The sequence below is a fragment of the Camelus ferus genome, chromosome 4 (assembly GCF_009834535.1).
Source record: "Camelus ferus isolate YT-003-E chromosome 4, BCGSAC_Cfer_1.0, whole genome shotgun sequence".
NCBI lineage: Eukaryota > Metazoa > Chordata > Mammalia > Artiodactyla > Camelidae > Camelus > Camelus ferus.
The window spans coordinates 55,622,338-55,646,775 of record NC_045699.1 but is presented as its reverse complement, the minus strand read 5'-3'; the positions used below and the strand labels follow the sequence as shown (position 1 = coordinate 55,646,775).

The 24,438-nt window shown below is 34.4% G+C and overlaps 1 protein-coding gene and 1 long non-coding RNA gene across 6 annotated transcripts in view; one reads left to right on the top strand and one right to left on the bottom strand.

Moving 5' to 3' along the window:
* The window catches only part of SHOC1 (shortage in chiasmata 1), a 61,671-nt gene that overhangs the window by 17,861 nt on the left and 19,372 nt on the right, over positions 1–24,438 (top strand). For 2 of the 4 annotated variants that reach the window (XM_032478180.1, XM_032478182.1), the window contains exons 9-18: positions 479–580; positions 1,673–1,781; positions 5,939–6,033; positions 6,793–6,954; positions 9,006–9,416; positions 11,618–11,737; positions 12,710–12,886; positions 14,868–14,972; positions 17,998–18,176; positions 23,466–23,538. In XM_032478180.1, coding sequence (XP_032334071.1) covers positions 479–580; positions 1,673–1,781; positions 5,939–6,033; positions 6,793–6,954; positions 9,006–9,416; positions 11,618–11,737; positions 12,710–12,886; positions 14,868–14,972; positions 17,998–18,176; positions 23,466–23,538 — 1,533 coding nt within the window. The remainder of the gene's footprint in view (positions 1–478; positions 581–1,672; positions 1,782–5,938; positions 6,034–6,792; positions 6,955–9,005; positions 9,417–11,617; positions 11,738–12,709; positions 12,887–14,867; positions 14,973–17,997; positions 18,177–23,465; positions 23,539–24,438) is intronic. The other 2 variants (XM_032478183.1, XM_032478184.1) reach the window with 2 other exon arrangements.
* The window catches only part of LOC116663228, a 62,177-nt gene that overhangs the window by 22,757 nt on the left and 14,982 nt on the right, over positions 1–24,438 (bottom strand). The gene's annotated exons all lie outside the window — the stretch shown is intronic.

Sequence of the window (24,438 nt, the reverse complement as noted above, 5' to 3'; positions counted from 1 at the left end):
ATTTAACTGTCCTCTCATAAACTCCAATTGAAATGATCAAAGATATATAATATAAAGGAGGAGTGAAAGGGGATTTGTGATTTCCATTGAGAATAGGGATACTTGCCATCAACGGACCATGGACTTGAAGGAAATCTTGCAGACAAGACTAGATCAAGGGGATTACTGATCAGCCTACAAGTCAAGCAAAGTAATGAAAAGCCAACCTGAGTAAATGGATCAAATTCAGACCAGAACTTGAAAATCTAGCAGAGCTCAAAATTGCAGGTGGCCTATGTTAGCAGAACACAAGTGAATGCTAATGGAAAGGACAGGTAACTCTACTGAATGGCTGTAGTGTTACAGTCCTAGCCATCACTTGTCTCTGATGGTGTACTCAATAAAACAGAGTCATTGCTACAGAGGAATGAACAAGATTACAGAAAAACTACTATCATAGTACTTTTGCTGATAGTAGACGTCTTCCTCTTCTTTTTAGATCTTACTACGAAGTATGGAATAGATACTGAGGATATGAAATGCAGCTCCACAGAAAATTTGGCCATTCAAAGCCAATGTGAACCAGAGTGCAGTGAACCAGGTAGAAATTTTGAATAAATCCTTGAGTTTATCAGGGGATACCTATATATGATGTAAAAGTACACTACATTCACCTATAAAATCTACTATGAGACAGTTTTAATGTTTAAAACTTCATTATTGCAATCCAAGTTGTTTTTTCTCACTTATCCCTTTACATTTGTTACTATTATTAACATCCATCTGGCATCAAAACTGAGTAATATATAGAGGATAGTTACAAAGATAGAAGAAGAGGAATGGAGGACATAGCATTAATGGTAAAAATAAAATCTTAGAATTTTATAGCTCAGTAAATAAAATTTTGTTTTATCTCAATATTGGCAATCTTGCTGACCCTTGTTACACTTTTGTAAATTTAACTTTTTAAACCCCAAAGCAATCCTATCATTGTTATTGTGAAGATTACTGTCCTACCAATTTGGAATCTCAGAATCATTTTTTGTTCCAGTGTAATGCCAGATTGTGTTGCTCCCTAACTAGGTTGATGATACTGTTACTTAGTTATATTTGTAACTGGATCATATAAATCGTCTATTTGGAAGTTTACTGCTTTATTTATGAAAGTGATAAAAACACACTGACTACTTATGATAAATGAGGATTAGTTTTTCAAGCCTACCTTATAAAAATATAACTCTCTCTCTAGACCCCAGACTTATTAAGGTGAAGGATTACTCTCTTAATACTATTTGCTCAACATCATCAGTATTCAGTATGAAGACAAAAATAACACTGTCTCCTAAGTACTGACAACATAAGTTGTCAGAATTAAAAACATTGTTACACATAAAGTCTTAGAACTTATATGGTAAACTTAATAAAATTTAGCTGTCCGTGTAGTCTTTAAAAACCACCACTATCATAGTTGAAATACCATGTGATATATGTGTAATCCTTTATAAAGATGGAAATTTAAAGTTTTTATTTTGTATTTCAAATTTAACCCAAATTTCTTTTGATTGAAATTTGTTGTTGTAATAGAATGATCAAACATATCACTTTTATCTATTGCTTACAAAGAGTTATGAATTATACATAGTTTTATTCAACGTTTATGTAACATAATTTGTAAACTTTTTGTGTATTCTAGTAGAGTTAGCAATGCCATTAACTCATCTACACTTAACAAACCAACATGCTTCAGTGAATTCATTATGTACAGAACTTCAGACATTTCCATCTTCTCCTGTTTGTGAAATGTAAGTAAAGCTGTTTGTAAAATGTAAGTAAAGATTGTATCTAGAACTCAAATTGCAATTCAGAACAAGCAATCTTTAATTAAATCTCTCCATATAAAGTCAATTTCCAAGATATCTCCGTGAAAAAAGTAAGAGATAGAACAGAGTCTATAGTAAACAACTGAAAAGAATATATGAATGTATATGTACATAATTGGTTTTATGTGCATAAATAGCTTTCAAAGCGCGCAACACAAAAATCAGGTAACGTTGGTTGAGTCCAGAAGGATACTGGGTAACCCAGCATTATGGGAGCTAGTAAGTGTTAGAGCCAGCTTCTTCTATGCTTTGAGTATTTTGAATGTGAATATATTACCACTAAAAATAAACAACTTGAGCTGCTCTCCCTTCTGAGTAAAATGACCCGCATTCTGCCTATGGAACGTGTATCTCCTAGGCCCCTCTGTTGCTCTCTCTTGCCTTCTAATACAGCTGGCACTCTATTTATGGAGTATGTATCTCCCTGAATAAAAATACCTTCACTCTAAAAAATAAAAATGAAAATAAAAAAAACCAACTTGAAAATTTAAATTTTAAATTTAAACAATTGTTTAGGACATTGCCACTGGGTGCTTGACAATGGCACCGCCTCTGTTGGCACTCACTGCCATGAAATACAGTATAGTGGTATATTGGTTTGCTGGGGCTGCAATAACAAATACCATATACTAGGTGGTTTAAACAACAGAAATTTGTTTCTTCGCAGTCTATGGAGGCTAGAACTCCAAGATAAAGGTATCAGTAGGGTTGGATTCTTTCTGAGGCTCTCTCCTTGGCTTTTAGATAGCTGTCTTCTCCCTTTGTCTTCATATGGTTTTTCCTCCATGCATGTCTATGTCCTAATCTCCTTTTTTTTTAAAAGGACATCAGTTATACTGGATTAGGGCCTACCCTAATCACCCCATTTTAACTCAATTACCTCTTTAAAGGCCCTGTCTCCAAATAGTCGTTCTAAGGTACTAAGAGTTAGGGCTTCAACATATGAATTTTGGACAGGACACAATTCTGCCCATAATAAGTTGTTAAGAGCCCTGAGCTAGAGCCAGATTGCCTATCATTTACCAGTGATGTGACCTTAATTGCCCTGTGCCTCAGTTTCCTTATGTGTGATACTGAGATAATAATAGTACATACCTGGGGTTGTTCTGAGGTCTTCTAAAAAGATTTGTCATAGCCCTTTGACCAGGAATAGTCAAGAATCATAGAGCAGTGTGTTCAGTGGTTGCTTAATAGATTTGACTGTCAACCTACTCTCCTGAGAGTACCGGGGATCACATCCCATCTCTAACAGAGGACATTCACTGACACTGTTTACCTCTGTCAGTGTGCTATTGGTGTTGGGGAAACCAGACATGTAGAACCAAATTTTGATCCACAAATCTGTTCAGTACCCTACTGTTACTGCACAGAATGGTCTGTAATCTTCTCAGAATTGATATGGCAAGGTTGGATCATCATATTATCGTTTGAGGCAAAATTGCATAGCATAATAACCCAGCATTTTTGTCCTCTGATAGAGTCTGAGATAGTTTTGGTTGCTATCTTATACCATATGGCATACCTGCAATTTAATGTCTTATGTTAGATTAGTCTGCCATCCTAGAATAAAGTCATCCCATTCCCCTACTTCTTATACTAGTTACACAACTAAGAACACAACCAGAACAGCCCCCTTCTCCCCTACTGTAAACCTGGAACTTAATGTATCCTAAAATAACACATTTTAAGGAAAACTACAAGTCTACAAATACATTATTCCCAGAGTGGACACTGTGGGAGCTGTGTGCGGGGTTTTGAGTTCTTAGCTATGATTGGCTGATCTGCCAGAGGAGAATGCTGTTGGGTCACCAGAAGCAACTGGAGCATCTCATCACTAGCTGCTCAGGCTTCTTTAATGGTCTCAGGAAGGTGTCACAATGTAAGATGGAGGAGCCTGGCACGGAAGGCCCCAGTTAGCTTCATCTTATGGCAAATGGGTATTTCCCTTGAGGGGTAAATTTGTGCTATACAGACATCTACCGTGAACTAGAACTGCCCATATCAGATCATGAGTGCTAAAAAAATAGCATAGAATGAATAAGAAACTATAATTTGTTTAAATATTTTTAGTCCCTTTGCTAAGGTGCAAGATGTTTATTTGCAAGACCTATACTTTTTTGGTGTGCTCTTTTACTCTTATTTTCTCCATATACCCTAATCCATCAGTTAAGGCAGATTGGCAATTAGAAACAGAAACCAGCAGAAATTAGTATAATCTTGAATTTCAATCTGATACTGAAAGTATTTACTTAAACTATATAATAAACTTTTTAATCACACAAGTTATATATCTATTATTATAATTCAAATATCTAATTAGAATTTATTAAACTTTTTATCTGTGAATTGTAATATGCCAAAGTTAGAACAAAAAGGCTTTTAAAATAAGCCAAAAGTTCTAGTGTCATTTGAAACAATTTAAAAGAAATTGTCTCATCACTGGCAAGATGAAAATCATTTCTGTTGGTTAATGAATATAAAAACTTAAAAATCCCTATTTTAAAAACAGATTTACACCTCAACTATGAAAATAAAAACAAAGGGAAAAAGTATTTAAAAAAACAGAAATGGGGGGGAAGGGTATAGTTTAGTGGTGGAGAGTGTGCTTAGCATGCACAAGGTCGTAGGTTCAATCCCCAGTGCCTCCATATAAATCAATCAATCAATCCTAACTACCTACCCCCCCCCAAAAAAAGAGGGGAAAAAACTGAAAGGAAAAATAATATGTAATGTTACTGTACTCTTAACTTGCTTCTATGGCCCACATTACTTTTATTTCAGAACACAACGTTTTGGCTGGAAATATACCCAGTTAACAAATATTTTTAGTGCCTACTGCATGTTAAACTGTATGCTAGATTTTATGGTGCTAAAAAGAAACGTCTATGTGGTATAAGTCTTTATTTCCATACTAACTGATTACTGAACTGTGAACATATTTTTATATATAACCGAAGAATGTATCAAATTCAGACATATCTTCAGAGAGCTTCATTAAGAATGAGAGTATTTGTCTATATTGTGGTCTCATGCTGGACGTAGCTTGTCTAAACATTTCCCCTTCCTTTCACTTTAAAACAATTGCCTACAATCTGAGGTGTCTAGGTGTCAAAGAGAGCTTGGTAAGGTTCAAGAATTGTCTAGATTCTCAAATATTGCCACCACATACCAGATTATGTAGGTAAATTGATGATTTAGACATAAAACCTAGCAGTCTACTATTGCCTAGAACTGTCAATTTAGCTAGCAGTACTAATAATTAGCATGTTCATATATGTTCCGTGTGAACAGAGAAACAGGATACTATCAATTCTCACTTAGGAGGATGTGGGAGGTTTGGGGCATAGATTAAAGGGTTTGTGAATTAGTGGTCTCGTCCCTCCCAAAGCTAGTAACTTCATAGCTGGTAATGAGCTGTATTTACTGATTTACACTGATTGTCATGCATATTTCCTCCCTTCTCCCCTCGGCACCCCAGAACACACAGACACACATCACTCACTCACACACACACACCAAGATTGAAGGACCTGAACTAAATTTTAGGACCTGTCACTTCTTGAGAAGGTAGAGCAGACAGAATATTTTCATAGTTCTGATCCTCAGCCAGTAGAAGCTCCAGAAATTCGGTTTAGAATGGACTTGGGACCAGCAGTTTTGTAAAAATTTGTGTTGAAGCTGCCATTTTGTATGGTAAGCACAGTAATTTTATGTAAATTGTACTTCTATTGTGGATGGCTTGTAGGGTTGGTGCTAACACGGATTATGGAAGGAAATACTAAAACCCTCCCAAGTCAGCCCCCTCTGGCTCCAGGTTCTATTGAAGGAAATAGTGTTAGGAGGAAGTTACAGGTAAGCAGGAACAGTTAAGGTGCTGACAAACTGCCAAACCTTCCCAGGAGAGAAGGAAGTAAGCATTTGAAATTTTGTCTATGGAACTCTCTACTTCCGTTTACATATTTATAAGATAAAATTAATTTTTGAGTGTAAAAAATACTTAAAAATACTTTTCTTAAATTTGTATTATGCAAAAAGACTCAATATAATTAATGTATTAAACTTTAACTCTTCTTTTTCAGTAGTTTGCCTACTGCTGAAGAATCAGCTAACAAACACCGTATGATGTGGCAATCAGAAAGCTGCAGAAACTCTTTGAATCCATTTTTGCTTAATGGTAAGGATTAATTGATTTTGAATGCTAAGTAGAAAGTATAGATGAAAAGGTACAATTGGTAGAAATGTATTGTCAGTATTATTATTATTATTATTATTATCATTATTATTATTATTATTATTAAAAGCACTATCTTTATAAAAAGTATAGCTCTAAAATTAGGATTTCAAATTTAGTCTTTATTTTGAGTTGCTACTTATAATGCAGATAATAATATAATGCAGTTGTGCTATTTCAGTTCCTCCATATAATATTCTCTGTCCCTATTTAGACTAAAAAGTAATGAAGCAGAAAGCTCTGCAGCACAGTGTCTAAAATGATAGTTATGATAAAATCTGATCAAATATATCTTCTTGTCTAAGTTCATTATAATGAATTAAAATTTCTGATTGAATAAATCTTACATTCATTCTTCAAAATGTTATGAAATGTATTTAATAATTACTAAAATTGTCAAACAAAATAATAGTTTCATCTCCTACTAAATATTAGAATAGTTTTAACTTCATGATGTTTCAATATGTTCAAATCAATCCTTTATGTGACCTCTGTTACTATAATACTTTGGACTTTTACAAATATTAGCATATTAAAGATGAAATACTAGATAACACATCACTTCACTTTTTCCTCTAATTTGTAAAAAAATCTGTTTTTAAGAAATTTCCAATGTGGTTTTGTTTACTGTGTTTTCTCATCTTTTTTGCCCTGTGGACTGTTTCTCACTATTCGTTTTTTCATTTGTTATGGTTTTTTAAGCACCAAGAACTGAAGATCCCAACAGTCAACATTCGGTTGCAGAGTTGAAACTCTATTCTGTTAGAGAAGAAAATCTTATGGTTAATCCTGAAAGCACGGAGGGATGGAAACAAGCAGAACTAAATCTGACTGTGACAGAAACTTTGGAGCATCTGAATACATGTTTGTATCATAATAATCTATGTTCTGATGATGATGATTGTATCATAATAATCTATGTTCATAATAATCTATGTTCTGGAGATATTTTTGCCTACAAACGCACTTCAGTTAGAATGTAAGTACATAATAGTAAGTATCACTGGTGTAAACATTTTCAGAATGAGAAAATGTTAGATACTGGCTTTCCATTAGGTGACTAGGAAAATATAACCAAATTTCAGCATTCAATATTAGCTCTGGCTCTGCCAGAATTTATTACTTTGACCTTCACTAAGCCCCATTTTCTTCCTTGAAAAAATGAGGTTTGATCAACTAATCCTTAAATCTCCTTCTGTCCTAAAATTCTATAGTCTCAGCTTTAAATTTCTAGCCATTTTCAGTGAGTGACTTTGTTTCCTTTTATAAACGATTAATTTCTAGCCCATTTTCTGTTTACATCAGCCTAAATACAAACCAGCACTGTTATTTTTTGACCTGACAGCTGAGATTTGTGTCTAATATCTAGTAATTGTCTCTTCAACAACAGAAAATCTTACTTTGTTACCAATAAGTTTACTAATTTAACTTTTTTTACTTATACAATGTAAGAAGGCAAAAATGTCTTTTGAGTATCCCTTTTGAGTTAATTTTTTTTCTTTTTCTAGTATTTTATTTAGGAACTTTATATTTATGTTCATAATTTTCACTTTCTTTTTTCTGTCCTCATATGGTTGATTTGTTTTTTCTTTCTTTTTCTTTTTATTGAGATATAATTGATGTTCAGGACTCAGTTTAAGGTGGAGAACATGATGATTTGACTTATATACAGGATGAAATGATTATCACAATAACTTTAGTAACCATCCCTCATCTCACATAGATAACAAGATTAAAGACATAGAAAACAAATATTTTTCCTCATAATAAGAACTCTCAGGATTTACTCTCTTAACAACTTTCATATATAAAATATAGTAGTGTTAATTATATATATCATGCTGTCCATTGCATCCCTGGTACATATTTATCTTACAACTGGAAGTTTGTACCTTCTGACTGCCTTCATCCAATTCCTCCTCCCCCAACTCTTGCCCCTGGTAACCACAAATCTCATCTCTTTTTCTGTAAGTTTGTTTTTGAAGTATGACTGACTTTATAACACCATGTAGGTTCCTGTTACATAACATAGTGATTTGGATACTTCTGTACATTTCAAAATGGCCACGACAATAAGTCTAGTTACTACCTGTCACCATACAAAGTTGTTATTATTGGCTGTGTTCCCCACACTGTACATCTTCCTTATCCATTCATATTTTGCTCATAACATCTCACCTATTTCTTTCCTTCCCCCCACACCACTCCCCTCTGGCAACCACTTGTTTGTTCTCTGTTTCTGTAACTCCTTCTGTTTTGTTGTGTTTGTTCATTTGTTTTATTTTTAGATTCCACATATAATTGAAATCGCACAGTATTTGTCTTTCTCTGACCGACTTATTTTACTTAGCATAATACCCTCTGTATTCATCCATGTTGCTGCAAATGGCAAGATTTCATTTTTTTATGGCTGAGAAATGTTCCTCTGTGTGTGTGTGTGTGTGTGTACACACTACATCTTCTTTATCCATTCATATTTTGATGGGCACTAAGTTACTTCTATATCTTGTTTATTGTAATTAATGCTGCAGTGAACATAGGGATGCATTTATCTTTCCAAATTAGTGTTTTTCATTTTCTTTGGATAAATACCCAGGAGTGGAACTGACACTTCGAATAACTATTCCCTCCAAGGCCATGACTTATTGTAAGACTACTGGCAATAGGGATTTTCTGGAATTCTTTCTTTGCCCGGTAACCTAGTTCCAGCAGTAGGAAAAAGAAGTACTGAATTTTTATCCTTTTTAAAAAATTATTTCATTCAGACCAAAAATTGATTTTAAAAGCCATAAACAAAGTACTCCTAAGGATCAAATTATATTAATTGGAACCCATAACTAAAAGTTACCTTAATACCCTGTAGAACATTCATTTAGGCATGAAAGTCATTGGATATTTTTATGTTCTGTTTTCAGCATGTTTAGAGCAAGAAAGTTATTCCTCACCTAGTAAACTTATTAATGAGAAATCTACAAATGATCATTTATCACCTCCACAAAAGACTCCATCTCTGGTAAAAGACGTACCAGACCTGGATTTTTCTGATGAATATGTCTCTGCTAAAAGACCAAGGAAAGAAGAAAAACCAAAGAATGACTTAGAACTAGGTCACAGAGTAATCCAAAATAAAGAAAAGACAGGTTACTTGGACTGCACGGTACCACCTGTTGAATCATCTTCCTCTTCAAAAACTGAAGAAGAAACTTCTCAACGCAGTAAAAAGCTAGAGAGTAATTTGGATCTTTTGAGCGACTTTATTATGCTGCGAAATAAATGTAACACTTACATCTCAAAGACTGAAGTCACAGACGATGATGGAAAAGATGGTAGGTAATTTCATAATATTTTGGTGTAGATAAGGTAGCTTCAAGGACTAAATGTATAATGTAATAGAAGATAAAGAAATAAAGCTCTTCCAGATAGAATACATTATTTTTCAAGGTCAAAGAAAATGCCATTGATTCATGATACTTACTGTGTATGGAGATAGAAACAGATATATAGATACAGGTGTAGATATGTATTTTCCAAAATATTTAGAACTGCATTTGGACTTGTAAGAAAAGCCACTATTTATAAAAACTCACTTTCTACAACTTGGTCATACAGATTCATCATATTTCTAACTTTTTCTGATCTTTCTGCCATTCTTTTTTTCTCTTTTGGCTCACAGTTCTATCTCAGTATTTTAACTTATATTCTAATGTGTACGTAAGAGCACTTTGCCCATTTGATTGCTTATTACTCTTTTTAATTTTATGAAAGTGTTTCTGTTTGAGTTGTAACTGTATTACATTCGGTGTTTATCACCATATCAAAGGTAGTATAAAGTGTCATAGCATTTTACTTCTGGTAAAAATATATTCTAGAATTCTAGTATTTCAGAATGTGTTTGACATAAGTTACTCAAATGAAGCTTAGTTTGAGAGTCAAATGAGCTTGTTGTTAACTAAACACCAGAACTGGGCAGAGTTACCTACCCAGCCCCAGATTATACTGGACTGGGCTGGGATTCCCCATGATGGAGGTGCTGCTTCAGAAAGATTCATGACATAGAAAAGCAGAAAAGAATGCTTGTTCCTTGTGAGCAGTATGATATGACAGCCTTTTAAAGATCTTATTTAAAGTTATATTACTTTGTCAATCAGTGCATTTTCACAATGAAAAATTCAGTGAAAATGCAGAAAAGTATTTAAAGATCTCAGAATTTTGTGATCATCTTTGTATATATATTCACCTTTAAGTTTCTTTTTATGTAATAGTTTGACCATCTTATAATTTGTCTTGCTAGGTGACAATTCTATATGTAACTGAGGTCTTTTTAATCAAATTGCACCATAATTCAGAGCATAATTTCTACATGAAAGAATGAGCAAAATATAAAGAACATCTTATGAATGTGATACATGAATAGGAATTTTAAAATGACTTGTTGTTTTCAGGTTTGCAGATGTTTTCAGATTCTACTCATATTTGGGGTTTAAAAAAAAAGGAAACAATTCCAAAAGTAGCAGTGATATCCTTTTCTGATTGTCATCCTTATTATACTGTTGTGTAATAAGGTATATTGGCAACAGAAAATGAGAGAAAGAAAGAGGGAAGAGATAAAAAGAATTTTTTATCAAAAAAAAAGTTAGCCATTAATTTACCAAACAATTAAAGGAATATCGATGTTGGAAGGGAATGCTTCTGTACTCATGATGTTTCCTCAATGAGTGTTATGCTCCTGGCCTGTTTGCCCTTTAATGAACTCTGAGAGGAGTTGGAGTGAATTATCTGTATTGTAAATATGAAAAATAATAAATTGGTCAGAAGCATGCTGGAATGAACTGCCCACAAGTAACAGGCATTCTCCTCTGCTTTTCTATGTCATGAATCTTTCCGAAGCTTACGGTGTAATGGAATAGGCCAGACATGCAGATAATTTCAATACAACATGGTCAGTGCCAAGAGAGTATGCACAGAGTAGTGAGGAGACAAAAAGGAGAGGCACTTTGCTGGCCTGGAAGTAGAGTGGGCAGTTAGATAAGATTTCTTATAGAAAATGCCTGAGAGTTAAAGGGTAACTAGTAAGAAATGACCTTATTAAGAAAGGATGGAGACAGGGAGGGCTTGGGGCTTAGGAAAGGATTTGTAACAGAAGGAAAGGTATGTGGAAAGTCTCAGAGAAATAACGTAGAGCCGTATGAGTCTTTTAGGTGTCAGGAATCATCCCTGGTGTATCATAACACCTTATAACAATATTCAGGGTAGCTGTATTAATTCACATTTTGTATATGAAGAAACTGAGGCTGGTGTCAGAACTGGGGTTGAAACACTGATCTGATACCAGAGTTCTTTCCATTATTACCATTCATCTTCCTACACAGCACAGTGTCAAGTCCATTGACCTGAATAGATGTTCAATTTAATACTGATGTGTTTCAAGGAAGAACTTTAACAATTATGATCACATTACAAGAAAGCATTTTAATCAACATTAAGTTTCCCTGAACAATTTAAATTAATTTTTTATTCAAATTTCAAGATAAAGAAGAACGTTCTTTGACTCTTCAAGAAGAAAGTCCTATTGTTTGTACTAACAAAACCCTAGACAAAGTAAATCAGGAAAGGAGAGCAGATAATGTCATTGAAATTCCAGCTTCAGGTATGCAATATGCTTTTTAAATGCATTCAAATTAAGTAAATTTAAAAGCCCTTTCCTGGGTAACTGGAATATACCTTATTTTCCATGTAATTTCTTCACTTGTTTCAGATGTTTCTTCATTCCAGTTCTATTTTCAAGTTATTTCCAAACCTGGAATGCCTTCTTCACTGCCTCTGCCCCTCCCCATTGCCCTTCTCCCGTCCTCTAAGTGTTATTTCTTCTTCGTTTAAACTGCTGCTTCCCTGCATTCGTCAGAGAAGAGCAAACTGCAACTCCTCAGACTGAGACTTTTCTGCCCAGTCTGGAAAAATGAACTGCTAATGGTCGCTTTATCTCTTCTCTTACCCACTATCAGGGCGGTGCAAATAAGTTTGTATTCATTCCTATACGGATTACGACTATTTGTTCTACTGTAAAGAAAAATATTCTTTGACTCCTAAAGAACAGTCTGCTTAAGACCATCATGCTCATTATTAAAATCAATAAGGAAGTATGACACTAGTTCTTGAATATCTTTTCATTCTTTTGGTTAAATTTTATTTATGACCTTTAGATGATAGTGCCAATCTTTGCCTATTGATATTCTTGTGAAAACTAGACACAATTTGTCATTGTTATAAATATGATCAGCTTAAGGTTGTAAGCTAATGGTGGAGGGAAAGGGGGAAAATTGTGTGATTCTCTTTACATGGCTCCTCATATTTGCCCTGTAGAATTAGTTACTAAATAAATCCTTTTTAATAAATAAGATAATCATAAAGATGCTACAAAGGGTTTTGTTTTGTTTTATTTTTACTAGTTTATTGAGAATAAATATCTTAAAGTAAGCCTAGTACAATCTCAAGATTTTTAACTCAGAAAAGAATTTGGATAGAGTTCATTTTCCATGAAGTAACATGTATAACTGGTTTGTCAAAAAAAGAGCAGACCACCCTTATAAAAACACTGCCACTACTGCTTTTATTTTTGCAGATAGCCAGTGCCAAGCATACTGTCTCCTAGAAGCAGCAGCTTCTCCTATCTTAAAAAAACTTGTATGCCTCTGTACTCTCCCTGCTGCTAATTGGACTTTTGCCACTGTCATTTTTGACCAGACAAGGTTTCTCTTAAAAGAACAAGAAAAAGTAATAAATGATGCTATTCACCAAGGTGAGTACAAATAAAAGTTATTGTTTAAAAGGATATAAATTTATGGATTATTATATCAAATTACTAAGAATTGAACATGGAAGATGCAGAAATTAATCATGGTTGGGGGCATAACTGTGATTCAGCATATGGCGCCCACAAACCCATGCTGGAGGATCAGCTAAGCAAGGAGGAAAAGATGAGCAGTACAGGTACCCCCTGCTTTTCATGCTTGTTTTACGCCACTTTGCTTTCGTGAAAGACCTACATTAGTGCCTGTTTTCACTAACTCAAAGACTTGAAGAGAATTTTCATTTTTACAAAATAAGGTAGTTGCTTCTTCACTTTACTCCATTTCAGCTTATGAAAAGTTTCATAGGAACACTCTGTTTTCTGATAGTGGGAGAAACCTGTATCATCTGGCACTGCTTCTCAATTAAGTTCTCAGCTGATATATATTACTTGACAGATTGCAGAAACCAAATAAACCCTATTACTGTTAGCATTTAAACCATTTAGTTCCCTCCCATAAGTGGAGGGGGAGGTGTCAAAAATAAATTAATTAAAGTCAGTCCTGGAGTAACAGGGATTGGATTTATCCTCCTTCCGGAAATAACAACCACCAAACAAAAAGGCAAAGACAAAATAGATGAAACTAATTTTTAAGGCCCTAGACATCATGCAATGAAGCACAACAATGACTGAAAGCCTTCCAAACTTAGTGAAAATTACAAACTCACAAATCCAAGAAACTCATGAACCCTAAGCACAGGAAGCATTAGTGAGCTATTCCAAGGCATATGATAATCAAATTGCTCAAAATCAGTAATAATGAGAAAATTGTAGGAGCAGCCAGAGTAAAAAAAGATATGTTGCATAAGAGAAACAAAGGCTAGGATGGCATCAGATTTCTTGTCAGAAATAGTGCAAGTGAAAAGACAGCGGAATAACATCTTTAAAATACTGAAATAAAAAAACATCAACCTAATTTTCTATACTCAGCAAAGATATATTACAAAGACAAAGGTGAAATAAAGATGTTTTCAGGCATACAAAAGCTGAAAGAATTCATTAGCTGCAGTCCTTCTCTATAAGAAATGTTAAAGAAATGTTCTCCTAAAGACAGAAGAAAAATGATACCAGATCTGGTTTCTCTGCTGGTCATGACTGACTTGCTTCCACAGGGGCTCAGTATGCTACCCATTAACTGGTTCTTCTGTTGCTGCTTGATTGCCAATGACCACTGCATATTTGTCCTTGATCTTCATTGATTAAATCAATAGTTTTCAAACTTTTTAGCGGAACTGTTTGTTCAAATAAATATTTCATGGCATACCCTATGTCAAACAGAGAAAAGTGGAGCTTCTCAGGTTAAATTAAAAGAATCCTGTCTTCTCGGTCCCACGCAGTAAAATCCAATCTATTATCTTCAGTTAGCTCTGGAACTACATGGAACGTATTATTTAGACAACTGGCCTGTCCCTGTGAGTACCCGTCTTGTCTGAGTCATATCTTTGGACAAATATTCCCACGTGTCCACCTCCATTTCAAGTTATTGCTTTGTTATGACCCTCCACCTTTATCTTAACCAGTTGGCAAATTATGAGTTTAATTTTCTTCTTGTTTCATAACTGGGAGTCATTGACTTTTTTCCTCACCAAGAGTAGAAATAATTGAACTTTTTTTTGACAGCAACAAAAGTGTGAACTCTAAGGTTAGCTGTCTGGGTTTGAATAACAGCTCCACCATTTCTTCACAAATTGATCTCGGACAGTTTCTTAACATCATTAAGACTGTTTTCTCATCCATAAAATGAAGATCATAATAAACTTGTCTGATAAGGCCATTATTATAGATTCAATGAGACAACCAGCTTATAAACAGCCTGGCACATAGTAAGCACTTGATAATAAATGTTAGCTATTATTGTTAAGCATTCTGATACATATTCTAAAATTCTAATCTATACCCTATGTTTTTAAATATGTTTTTGCTTACCTAGGTACAAATGATGAAAGAGAAATGACCTTCAAGTATGCTGCTCTCTTGCACCTTTTGGTAACAGTTAGAGATGTCCTTTTAACATGTAGCTTGGACACAGCATTGGGTTGGTGGGAAAGTTTTTTATTTCCTCTTTTCTTATTATTGAAATTTTTCATCTGAAATAACTTTTACTTTTCTGAAAAAGATGCACCTTGTAAGAAATCATATAGCTTCTCTTCCTTCCACGTGAAACATTATATACATTTTGACATAATTATAATGGAATATATATTTTATTTTGCTTATATTCATTAAAAGAAATCTTCTGTAGCAACTATCATCACCTACAAAAATAGGTTTAGGATCTTCTGTTCTAGGCCTGAATTACAGAGTCTGCTTAATCTGCCTTAAGCAGATTTTATTGTGTAATTATTATCGTGCACTACTTTTTAATGTAAGGTGACACTTTGCCATATAGGTCCTTGTTGAATATTTGTGGCTTTGGATTTTTGCTAGATGAAATATAGCTAAATTACTAGCAGTAAGATCTTTTGCAATTTCTTTTTCAGTTGTGCATGTAAATTAGGATGTGAATTAGTTGGGTATTTTGATTATATTGAAAATTTTAAAGATTTTGGAAAATTTTCTAAACTATTAAAATCTTTAAAACATCTGTCTTACTACATTACTGCTTTAGGCTTCTTATTACAGGATTATTTAGACTTGTTTAGTAATGGTATATTTATAGGATTATGTTTTATAATTTAGAGTTTCCAGAACATATTTAAAATATAAAGTGAAAATAATTTTTTTCTGATCAATGACCCAGAAATTTTCTCTTATCTACAACCCAGACAAATATTATTTCTCTCTAATCCAAGGTTTTGATGAGTTACAATTGTACTCCTTCTACAACACTTGGAGTTATAATACTTTGCCAAGTATTATATTAGTATTATCTGGCCAGGTATTGGAACTAAGTTACAGCTACCTTTAGAAATCCCAACATGGTGATTTTTTTTCCGTCTCCAATTAAAACATTTGGGTATTGACGCTCTATCAGATTGTCTTATCTCCATTCCCAGGCAAGTAAGGACTGGGGACTATAGCCCTAGATTACAGCACCTGGAACTAGTGTAATGGTGTAGTGTCACACGTCCTTCTGTTTAGTCACCTGTCTTCATTATACTTTTTGATTTCTATAAACGATTGTCAGCCCTACCAACAGCTAGGCTGACCGTTACAGCATAACAGTAAGGCAGAATATCAAAATCTAGACTATCTGGGCTCCCATGGAGAGTTCAGTTGTGACACTCACTGCTGCTCAGTACTTACCAAAACCTTGAATTAGACAAGTATTTATGGGGGATTGCTTGAAGTATATTCACCTTTAAGTGAATCTACATTTTACTCTAGGATTGAGACCATTGAGAGCTACATACTTGGACTGAATTGTTTTTATTCTTCAAAGAAATGTATTTACTAAATCAAACTTTGGCATTACTATTTGGCTACTTTGAGGAATACTATAAAAGTAAAATCCTTGTTGGAAAACTTAACTTCTTAAACCATAGGTACCAAGCCATAATGAATAACCTTGCTGCCTTGGGCATTTTTAGTAGAAGACTTTCTCACTCCTCTAAACATCTCAAAATCAAAGAGTACGTTAGGTTGTCCTCCTTTCTTTCTCTGAAAATAGTGGCAGAGGAAGAAAGATCCATGGGGGTCTAGCTGCCTACCCTGGACCCAGAATTCTGTATTTTCTCCCAGCTTCCAGTTTGCTTCCTCTCCCAAGCTAGCAAGGCAATGAGTTTCAAGGTTAAAGGTATAGAAGTTCATTTCTGGGCTTTAACCCAGAAATAAATTCAATATTCTGTAATAGGTACTAGAGTAGATATGTGTTGTAATGGCACAAAAGATGGTGACTGTTACCCTTTCAAGCTGAATAATTTTTTTAAAATAATTAGGAGTTTGCCAGGTAAATTCAAGTATAAAAGGGTATTGTAGGCAGAATTAAGAGCCCAGAAGAATGACTCAGTGGGTATGTTGCAAACAGTTCCATGTGGCTGAATTGAAGAGTACAAGATGGAAAGCAGTGAGAGCCAAACCTAAAGAAGTAAGAAAGAGCCAAATCATGAAAAGCTTTTTAAGCTACACAAAAGAGTTCAGTCACTATTCTGTAAACGATAGGGAGCCACTGAAACAGGGAAGCTACTGTGTTAGGTTTGTCTTTCAGAAGGTTAAGTCTAATGAGTATGGAGAGTCAGTGGGACGTTTGGGGATGAGGAGGCAGAAAGAACATAAGTCAGTCTCTAAATTGCCCATCATTTTAGCTGTATTAATATAAAATTAGAATTAGTATGCACATAATATAAAAATATAAACATGAGCATTAAAGTTTTGAGTTATTATTGTATTCATTGCCCAAATATTCATTGAATATCCAATCTAAATAAGTTACTATGCCAGGTCCTCTACTTCAGTCATTCACAAAATTCACTGTGCAGTAGAATCACTGGGAGTTTTTAGACATAGGAATCCTTGGGACTCAATCTAGATTTACCGAATCTGAACCTTCAAGGATAAGTCTCAGGATTTTGTGTTTAAAAATTGCTCTTAGTGAGTCTGCATTTAGGCACTGCTGTTTTAGCACCTACATAAATTAATTGTGCATAAATATCATGGATTAAAGCCTGAGAACTTATAGACTAGTGAGGTTGTTAAGTCATATATGTAAATAAGCAGAAATCTAGCACAAAAGCTGTATTGATGGAATAACAAGAAAATTTCAGTGAAATGCATTAATACAGAACTTGGTGTAAGTATAGATTATGGGGTTTAGGAAGAAGACAATAGCACTTAACAAGCCAGAAGGCAGGAAAGGATGGGAATTGTTCAGAGAATACGTAGAGCATATCGAGTTATGTTGATATTACGTCACTTAAAAAGAGACATTTGGTACATATTTCCCAGGTTCACATAATTTTAAAGTTTTCTTTCATTGACATCTTTGATCAAAATCAGAAAAGGAGTAAAGAAAAACTGAATTGTCTCTGCAATGACTCATTTCCTTTTAGGTTTTTACTGTGGAATTTCCAAAAGAACAGAAAGATGTGCTTCCCCCCCCCCCACACTTTTATTTTTAACAGGATATTTGTCCAATGCAAAAGATATCTACAAAAGCATTTTAGGCTCCTGTTTGGATGACGTTTGGAGACAACTAGAGATTGTACAGTTTATTCGGGAAAAAAAGCCTGAAACCAACTACAAGATACAAGAATTGAAATCTCAGATACTAAATTGGATGCAAAGTGAACAGCTAATTAAGGTAAGTACTGAAATAAAGCAGATAATAGTAATCAGCTTATGTAAGAATTGGATGTAAGGTACATTTTTGCATTTAACTTTGAAATTATGAAATAGTACATACTATTTGGCCCCTTGACAGTTTTCTCCTTAAGTAACAGAACAGAATCAGACCCAGAGAAAGGATCATTTGCATCATTATTCATATGTCTTGAGTTTTAAAATTCTTCCATTTTTATTGTACACAGTTTTCTATGGATTATTCCTTCAAATCTCAAAAATTTTGTCTGCTACTTATAAGTTTATGAACATAAACGCAATGATGGAAAGACAACAATTAATTTTTAGATATTGAGCCAGAATGTCACCTTATATAATTCATTAAAAAAGCACTTTGTTTATTCTTTGGATTATATTGGAAAATTTTGCCCACCTTATCCCAAATATTGAATGAATTTTGCATAAGTAAAGATTTAAAAGAAAATACTTTAAAAAATCTTTTCAAGCAGGAACAGATCTTAAATGCTTTAAACTAAATCTGGAAACAAATTTGGCCTTTAGCTTCATTTTCCTCCCTGGCCCTCCTATATTTTTATCTCCAACTCTGTGGTTACTTGGATAACTTGCTTAAGTTTATTTACTAAAATAAATTAAAACAATCAGTAAGAAATTTAAAATTGGGGAGTGATGTCAGCATTATGGAAGCATGAGATACTCTCTTTGTCTCTCCCCTTCAATCTACAACCAGTAAAATATTCACAACTCAACAAAGATGCCTCTACCCAACATACCAGGACATGGGGGAATTCCACATATCTGAACATCTAAAAATGAGTGGAATGGAACACATAGAGGAGTGGAACTGGGGGATCAGCATAGGCAGTGCCTGCAATTCTGGCCCCTGGGCCTTGGCAGGTGAATCCACAGCCCTAGAGAACCCAGTAGCAGCAAGGGTGACAGTGCACATGACTCCAGCCTCCCACCCACAGTGGGGCCTGCAGCCACAAATATCTGGACAGCAGTGGCAGCGAAGCCTGCAGCAGCGAGGCCTGTGACCCTGTCCCTCCAGCTGCAGAAGCACCTGCAAGTCTGGGCCCCCGCCCTCCACCCACAGCGTTGGAGCCCAGCAACCGGACAGCACAGGACAAGGCGGAAACCCACGTGACCCTTCCCGCCTTTCTGCCCCACACTCTCCGCAGTGGCAGAGCCTGTGACTCGGGATCCCAGACGAGACCACCGTCCCGGCACCCCACTCGACGACACCAGTGTCACCAGCAGCAGCAAGGGACTGATGACCCCAAAGGCACAAGTAGCAATAAAAAGGGCACTGAGTGACAGCTCTGACAGTGGAGGGCAGAAAAGTGCCAATTCTTAAATATAACCGGAGGCAGCTCAGGTAAAAGAAACCAAAAACTTGTGCAATAGTGCCACCTACTGGAATGCAAAAGAAAGGCCTCTAGTCTCTAACCTGTTGAATCATTAGAGTCAAGTTTTTTTAAAGTCTTTACCTAAAGAAAAAAGGTGTTCACTACTTCAAATATGCCAGCTGAGGAACAACCTATCAAGTACCATGAAGGAGCACAGTAACCCTGTATCACAAAAACAAAATGACAACTTACCATCAACCAGACTTAAAGTCATGGAATTTTGCAAAAAGTCAACCTGGAAACAGTGGCCTTAAGTGAAATATTAGACCAGATGTATTTGATAGATTGGCACAGAACATTCCACCCAAATGCAGCAAAAAAAACACATTCTTTTCAAGCGCACAAGGAACTTTCTCAGGGATAAACCATATGCTGGGGCACAGAACAAGTCTCAGTAAATTTAAGAAGATCCAAATCATATCAAGCATCTTTTTGGATCACAGTGCTATGAGACAAAATCAACTACAAGAAAAAAAGCTGAAAAACACATCACAAATATGTGAAGACTGAACAACATGCTACTGAACAACTACTGAGTCAATGAAGATATCAAAGGAGAAATTAAAAATGCCTGAAGATAAATGAAAATATGGTATACCAAAATCTATGGGATGCAGCAAAAGTAGTACTAAGAGGGAATTTTATACAATACAGGCCTATCTCAAGAAACAAGAAGAATCTCTAGAATAAACAATCTAACCTTACACCTAAAGAAACGGAAAAAAGAAGAAAAAATTAAGCCCAAGGTCAGTAGAAGGAAGGAAATAATAATGATCAGAGCAGAAATAAATGAAATAGAGACAAAAAGATAGAAAAGATCAATGAAAGTAAGAACTGGTTCTTTGAAAAGATAAACAAAAATGACAAACCTTTAGTTCGACTTACTCTAAGCAAAAAAAGAAGGCTCTGATAAATAAAATCAGAAAAGAGAGGAAAAATAACAATGGCTATCACAAAAATACAAAGATTATAAGAGAATATTATGAACAGCTATTCACCAACAAATTGAAGAAATGAAAAAATTCTTAGAGTCATACATTCATCCAATGCTGAAACATGAAGAAACAGGAAATCTGAATAGACCAATCTCTAGTAAAGAGATTGAAACACTAATCAAAAGCCTCCCAAAAGACAAAATCCAGTACCAGATGGCTTCACAGATGAATTCTACCGAACATTCAAAGAAGAATTAATACCTATCCTTCTCAAACTCTTCCAAAAGATTGAAGAGGAGGGAAAACTTCCTAATCCTTTTACAAAGCCAACGGTACCCTGATACCAAAACCAGACAAAGATGATACAAAAAGATATATATTACAGGTCAATATCTCTGATGAACATAGATGCAAAAATTCTCAACAAAATGTTAGCAAACCAAATATAACAATACATTAAAAGGATCATACAACATTATCAAGTGGGATTTATTCCAGAGATGCAAGGATGGTTCAACATTCCCAAGTCAATCAATGTGATACACCAAGTAAGCAAAATGAAAGATAAAAATATATATATATTTTTATATATATATATATATGTGTGTGTGTATATACATATATATACATATATAAATAAAATCATCTCAATAGATGCAGAAAAAGCATTTGACAAGATTCAACACACATTTATGATTTTAAAAAACTCTCAATAAAATGGGTATAGAAGGAATGTACTTCAACATGATAAAGGCCATATATGACCAACTCACAGCTTACATCATATTCAGTAGTGAAAAGCTGAAATCTGTTTCTCTAAAATCAGGAAAGACAAGGATGCCCGCTCTTGCCACTCTTATTCAACATAGTATTGGAAGTTCTAGCCAGAGCAATTAGGCAAGAAAAAGAAATAAAATGCATCCAAGTTGTAAAGGAAGAAGTAAAACTGTAGCTATTTTCAGATTTCTATATGACTTTACATATAGAAAACCCTAAAAGCTCCACCAAAAATCAATCAAAAATAATAAATACGGTAAAGTTGTGGGGTACAAAATTAACATCCAAAAATCTGTTATGTTTCTATATGCTAACAAGTAGCTAACAGAAAGAGAAATTAAGAAAACAAACCCATTTGCAATCACAAGAAAAAGACAAAATACCTAGAAATAAATTTAACCAAGGAAGTGAAAGACCTGTACACTGAAAACTATAAGTCATTGTTGAAAGAAATTGAAGAAGACACAAATAAATGGAAAGATAGTCCACACTCATGGATTGGAAGAATTAATACTGTTAAAATGTCCATGTTACCTAAAATAATGTATTCATTCAGTGCAATCCCTATCAAAATTCCAACAATATTTTTAACAGAAATAGAATTTAAAAATTCTCAAATTTGTATGGAACGATAAAAAAAACCCTAGACAGTCAAAGCAATCCTGAGAAAAAAAAACAAACCTGGAAGTACCACATGCCCTGATTTCAAACTATATTACAAAGCTACAGTAATCAAAACAGGATGGTACTGGCAGAAAAACAGATACAAAGATCAATGGAACAGAATTGAGAGCCCAGAAATAAACCCACATATATGTGGACAATTAATTTATAACAAAGGAGCAAAGAATATACATTGGAGAAAGAATAGTGTCTTCAATAAATGGTGTTGGGAAAACTGGACAGCCACATGCAAATAAATAAATAAATAAATAAATAAATAAATAAATAAATAAATAAATAAAGTGGACCACTATCTCACACCATACACAAAAATCAACTCAAAATTAATTAAAGAGTTAAATATAAGCCCTAAGACTATAAAACTACTATAAGAAAATAGACAGTACACTCTTTGACATCAATCTTAGCAATATTTTTCTGGATATGTCGCCTCAAGCAAGGGAAACAAAAGCAAAAATAAACAAATAGAACTACATCAAACTAAAAAGCTTCTGCACAGCAAAGAGAACTATCATCAAAATGAAAAGACAACCTACTAGATGGGGGAAGATATTTGCAAATCATGTATCCAGTAAGGGGTTAATATCCAAAATATATAAAGAACTCATACAACTCAACAACAACAACAAAAAAAAAACATAAACCCTATTAAAAAATGGACAGAGAAGCTGAATAGACATTTTTGCAAAGAAGACATACAGATGAGATGGCTAACAAGCACATGAAAAGATGTTCAGCACCACTAATTGTTAGGGAAATGCAAATCAAAACCACAATGAGATATCACATCTCACCTTTTAGAATGGCTATTTTCAAAAAGGCAAGAAATGATAAATATGGTGAGGATGTGGAGAAAAGGGAATCATACACTGTTGGTGGCAATGAAATTGGTGTGTATTTGGAAAACAGTATAGAGATTTTTCAAAAACATTAAGAACAGAACTACCATATGATCCAGCTATCCCACTGCTGGGTATTTAACCAAAGAATACAAAAACACTAATTTGAAAAGATATATGCACCCCTATATTCACTGCAGCATTATTTACAACAAGCAAGATACAGAAACAACCAATGGTTGATTTGTTGTCCCCACCCCAACAGCCCCCCACCAAATGTAATGGTAAGTGAGAATAGCAACAAATCACTGGTTTTCCCTAACAAATTCAAACCTGTCTGGGCCAAATTTAACACTAACAACACAGGCAGAGACAGCTTATGTATAGAGTCACCTATATGGGAATACTTGAGGAATGCTAAGAATGCTCTACCCCAAAATATTTACCTCATTGATTTTTGACCTTATCAGAATTTATTCCTTTATGTTTAAGCACTGACATCTTTTACAACACAATATTTACTTTGTCATCTTATTGTCATTAGTTCATGTAACCAATGAAGTTTGTTGTTGTGTCATTGTAGCAAAAGACTATGAAAAAGAATAAACATTCAGATATACATATATATGAAATTCTTATTTTTGATCAGGTGCTGATTATAATAAGAATGGACTCAGATGGTGAAAAACATTCACTCGTAAAAATCCTTAACAAAATAGAAGGTAAGGAGCTCTAAATTGTGCTTAATTTGATAACAAATGCTTAAACATATAAAAATGTGTTGATCTAACCAAGTTTTTAATTAGGATGTGATTAACATACCATAAAATCATGCTTTAAAAGTATATAACTCAGTGGGATCTAATCAGTTTTTAAATCAATCTGGACTATTTGTCTGCAATATTAATAAAATACAATGTACTTATAAGTACATTATTGTTATTATTATCAATTGACACCTTTTGTTGTCTACTTGTCACTAATAATACTAACTACTTAAACAACTCTATGAATAGGTTTTATTAACTAGATTTTTACAAATGAAGAAACTAAACTTCGTAAAAGTTACGTATCATGCCAAAATCACAGATAATAAGTGAGGGAACGAGGATCTGAACCTAGGTCTCTCTTGTTCCAGGGTCATTCTTCAACTCTGTTCCCCTTCCAAAACTTTCTACTTTGTGCAGTGGAACCTGTGGCTTATATATAAACTCTTCTCCTTCTTCACCTCCTTAAGTGAAACCCAACTTTTTCTAGATGGTGATGCTTCAGCTGTATCCCTTTCATATAGAGCTTATACTTTTCTTTCTCTATGTATATATACCTCATAGGGATGAGAAGGCCATTTCTTTCTCTCCATGATTGTTTTCAAAACTTTATTCCTCCATCCTTTGAGGATATGATACTGTCATGTCATTCTCTACTATTCCACAGTACTATCCTCTGGTAACCACCTGAACGTTTCTCATCACCCATGGACAGTTTTGCCCCTGGCTCATGGTATTCTCTTTACTCCTAGTCCTGCCATTATCCTAGGTGTCTTTAAGGTGAATGAGTCATTCAACACCCTGACCTTATAGTTTCATTGGCCTTCACGACAAATATGATATTCATACCCTGGC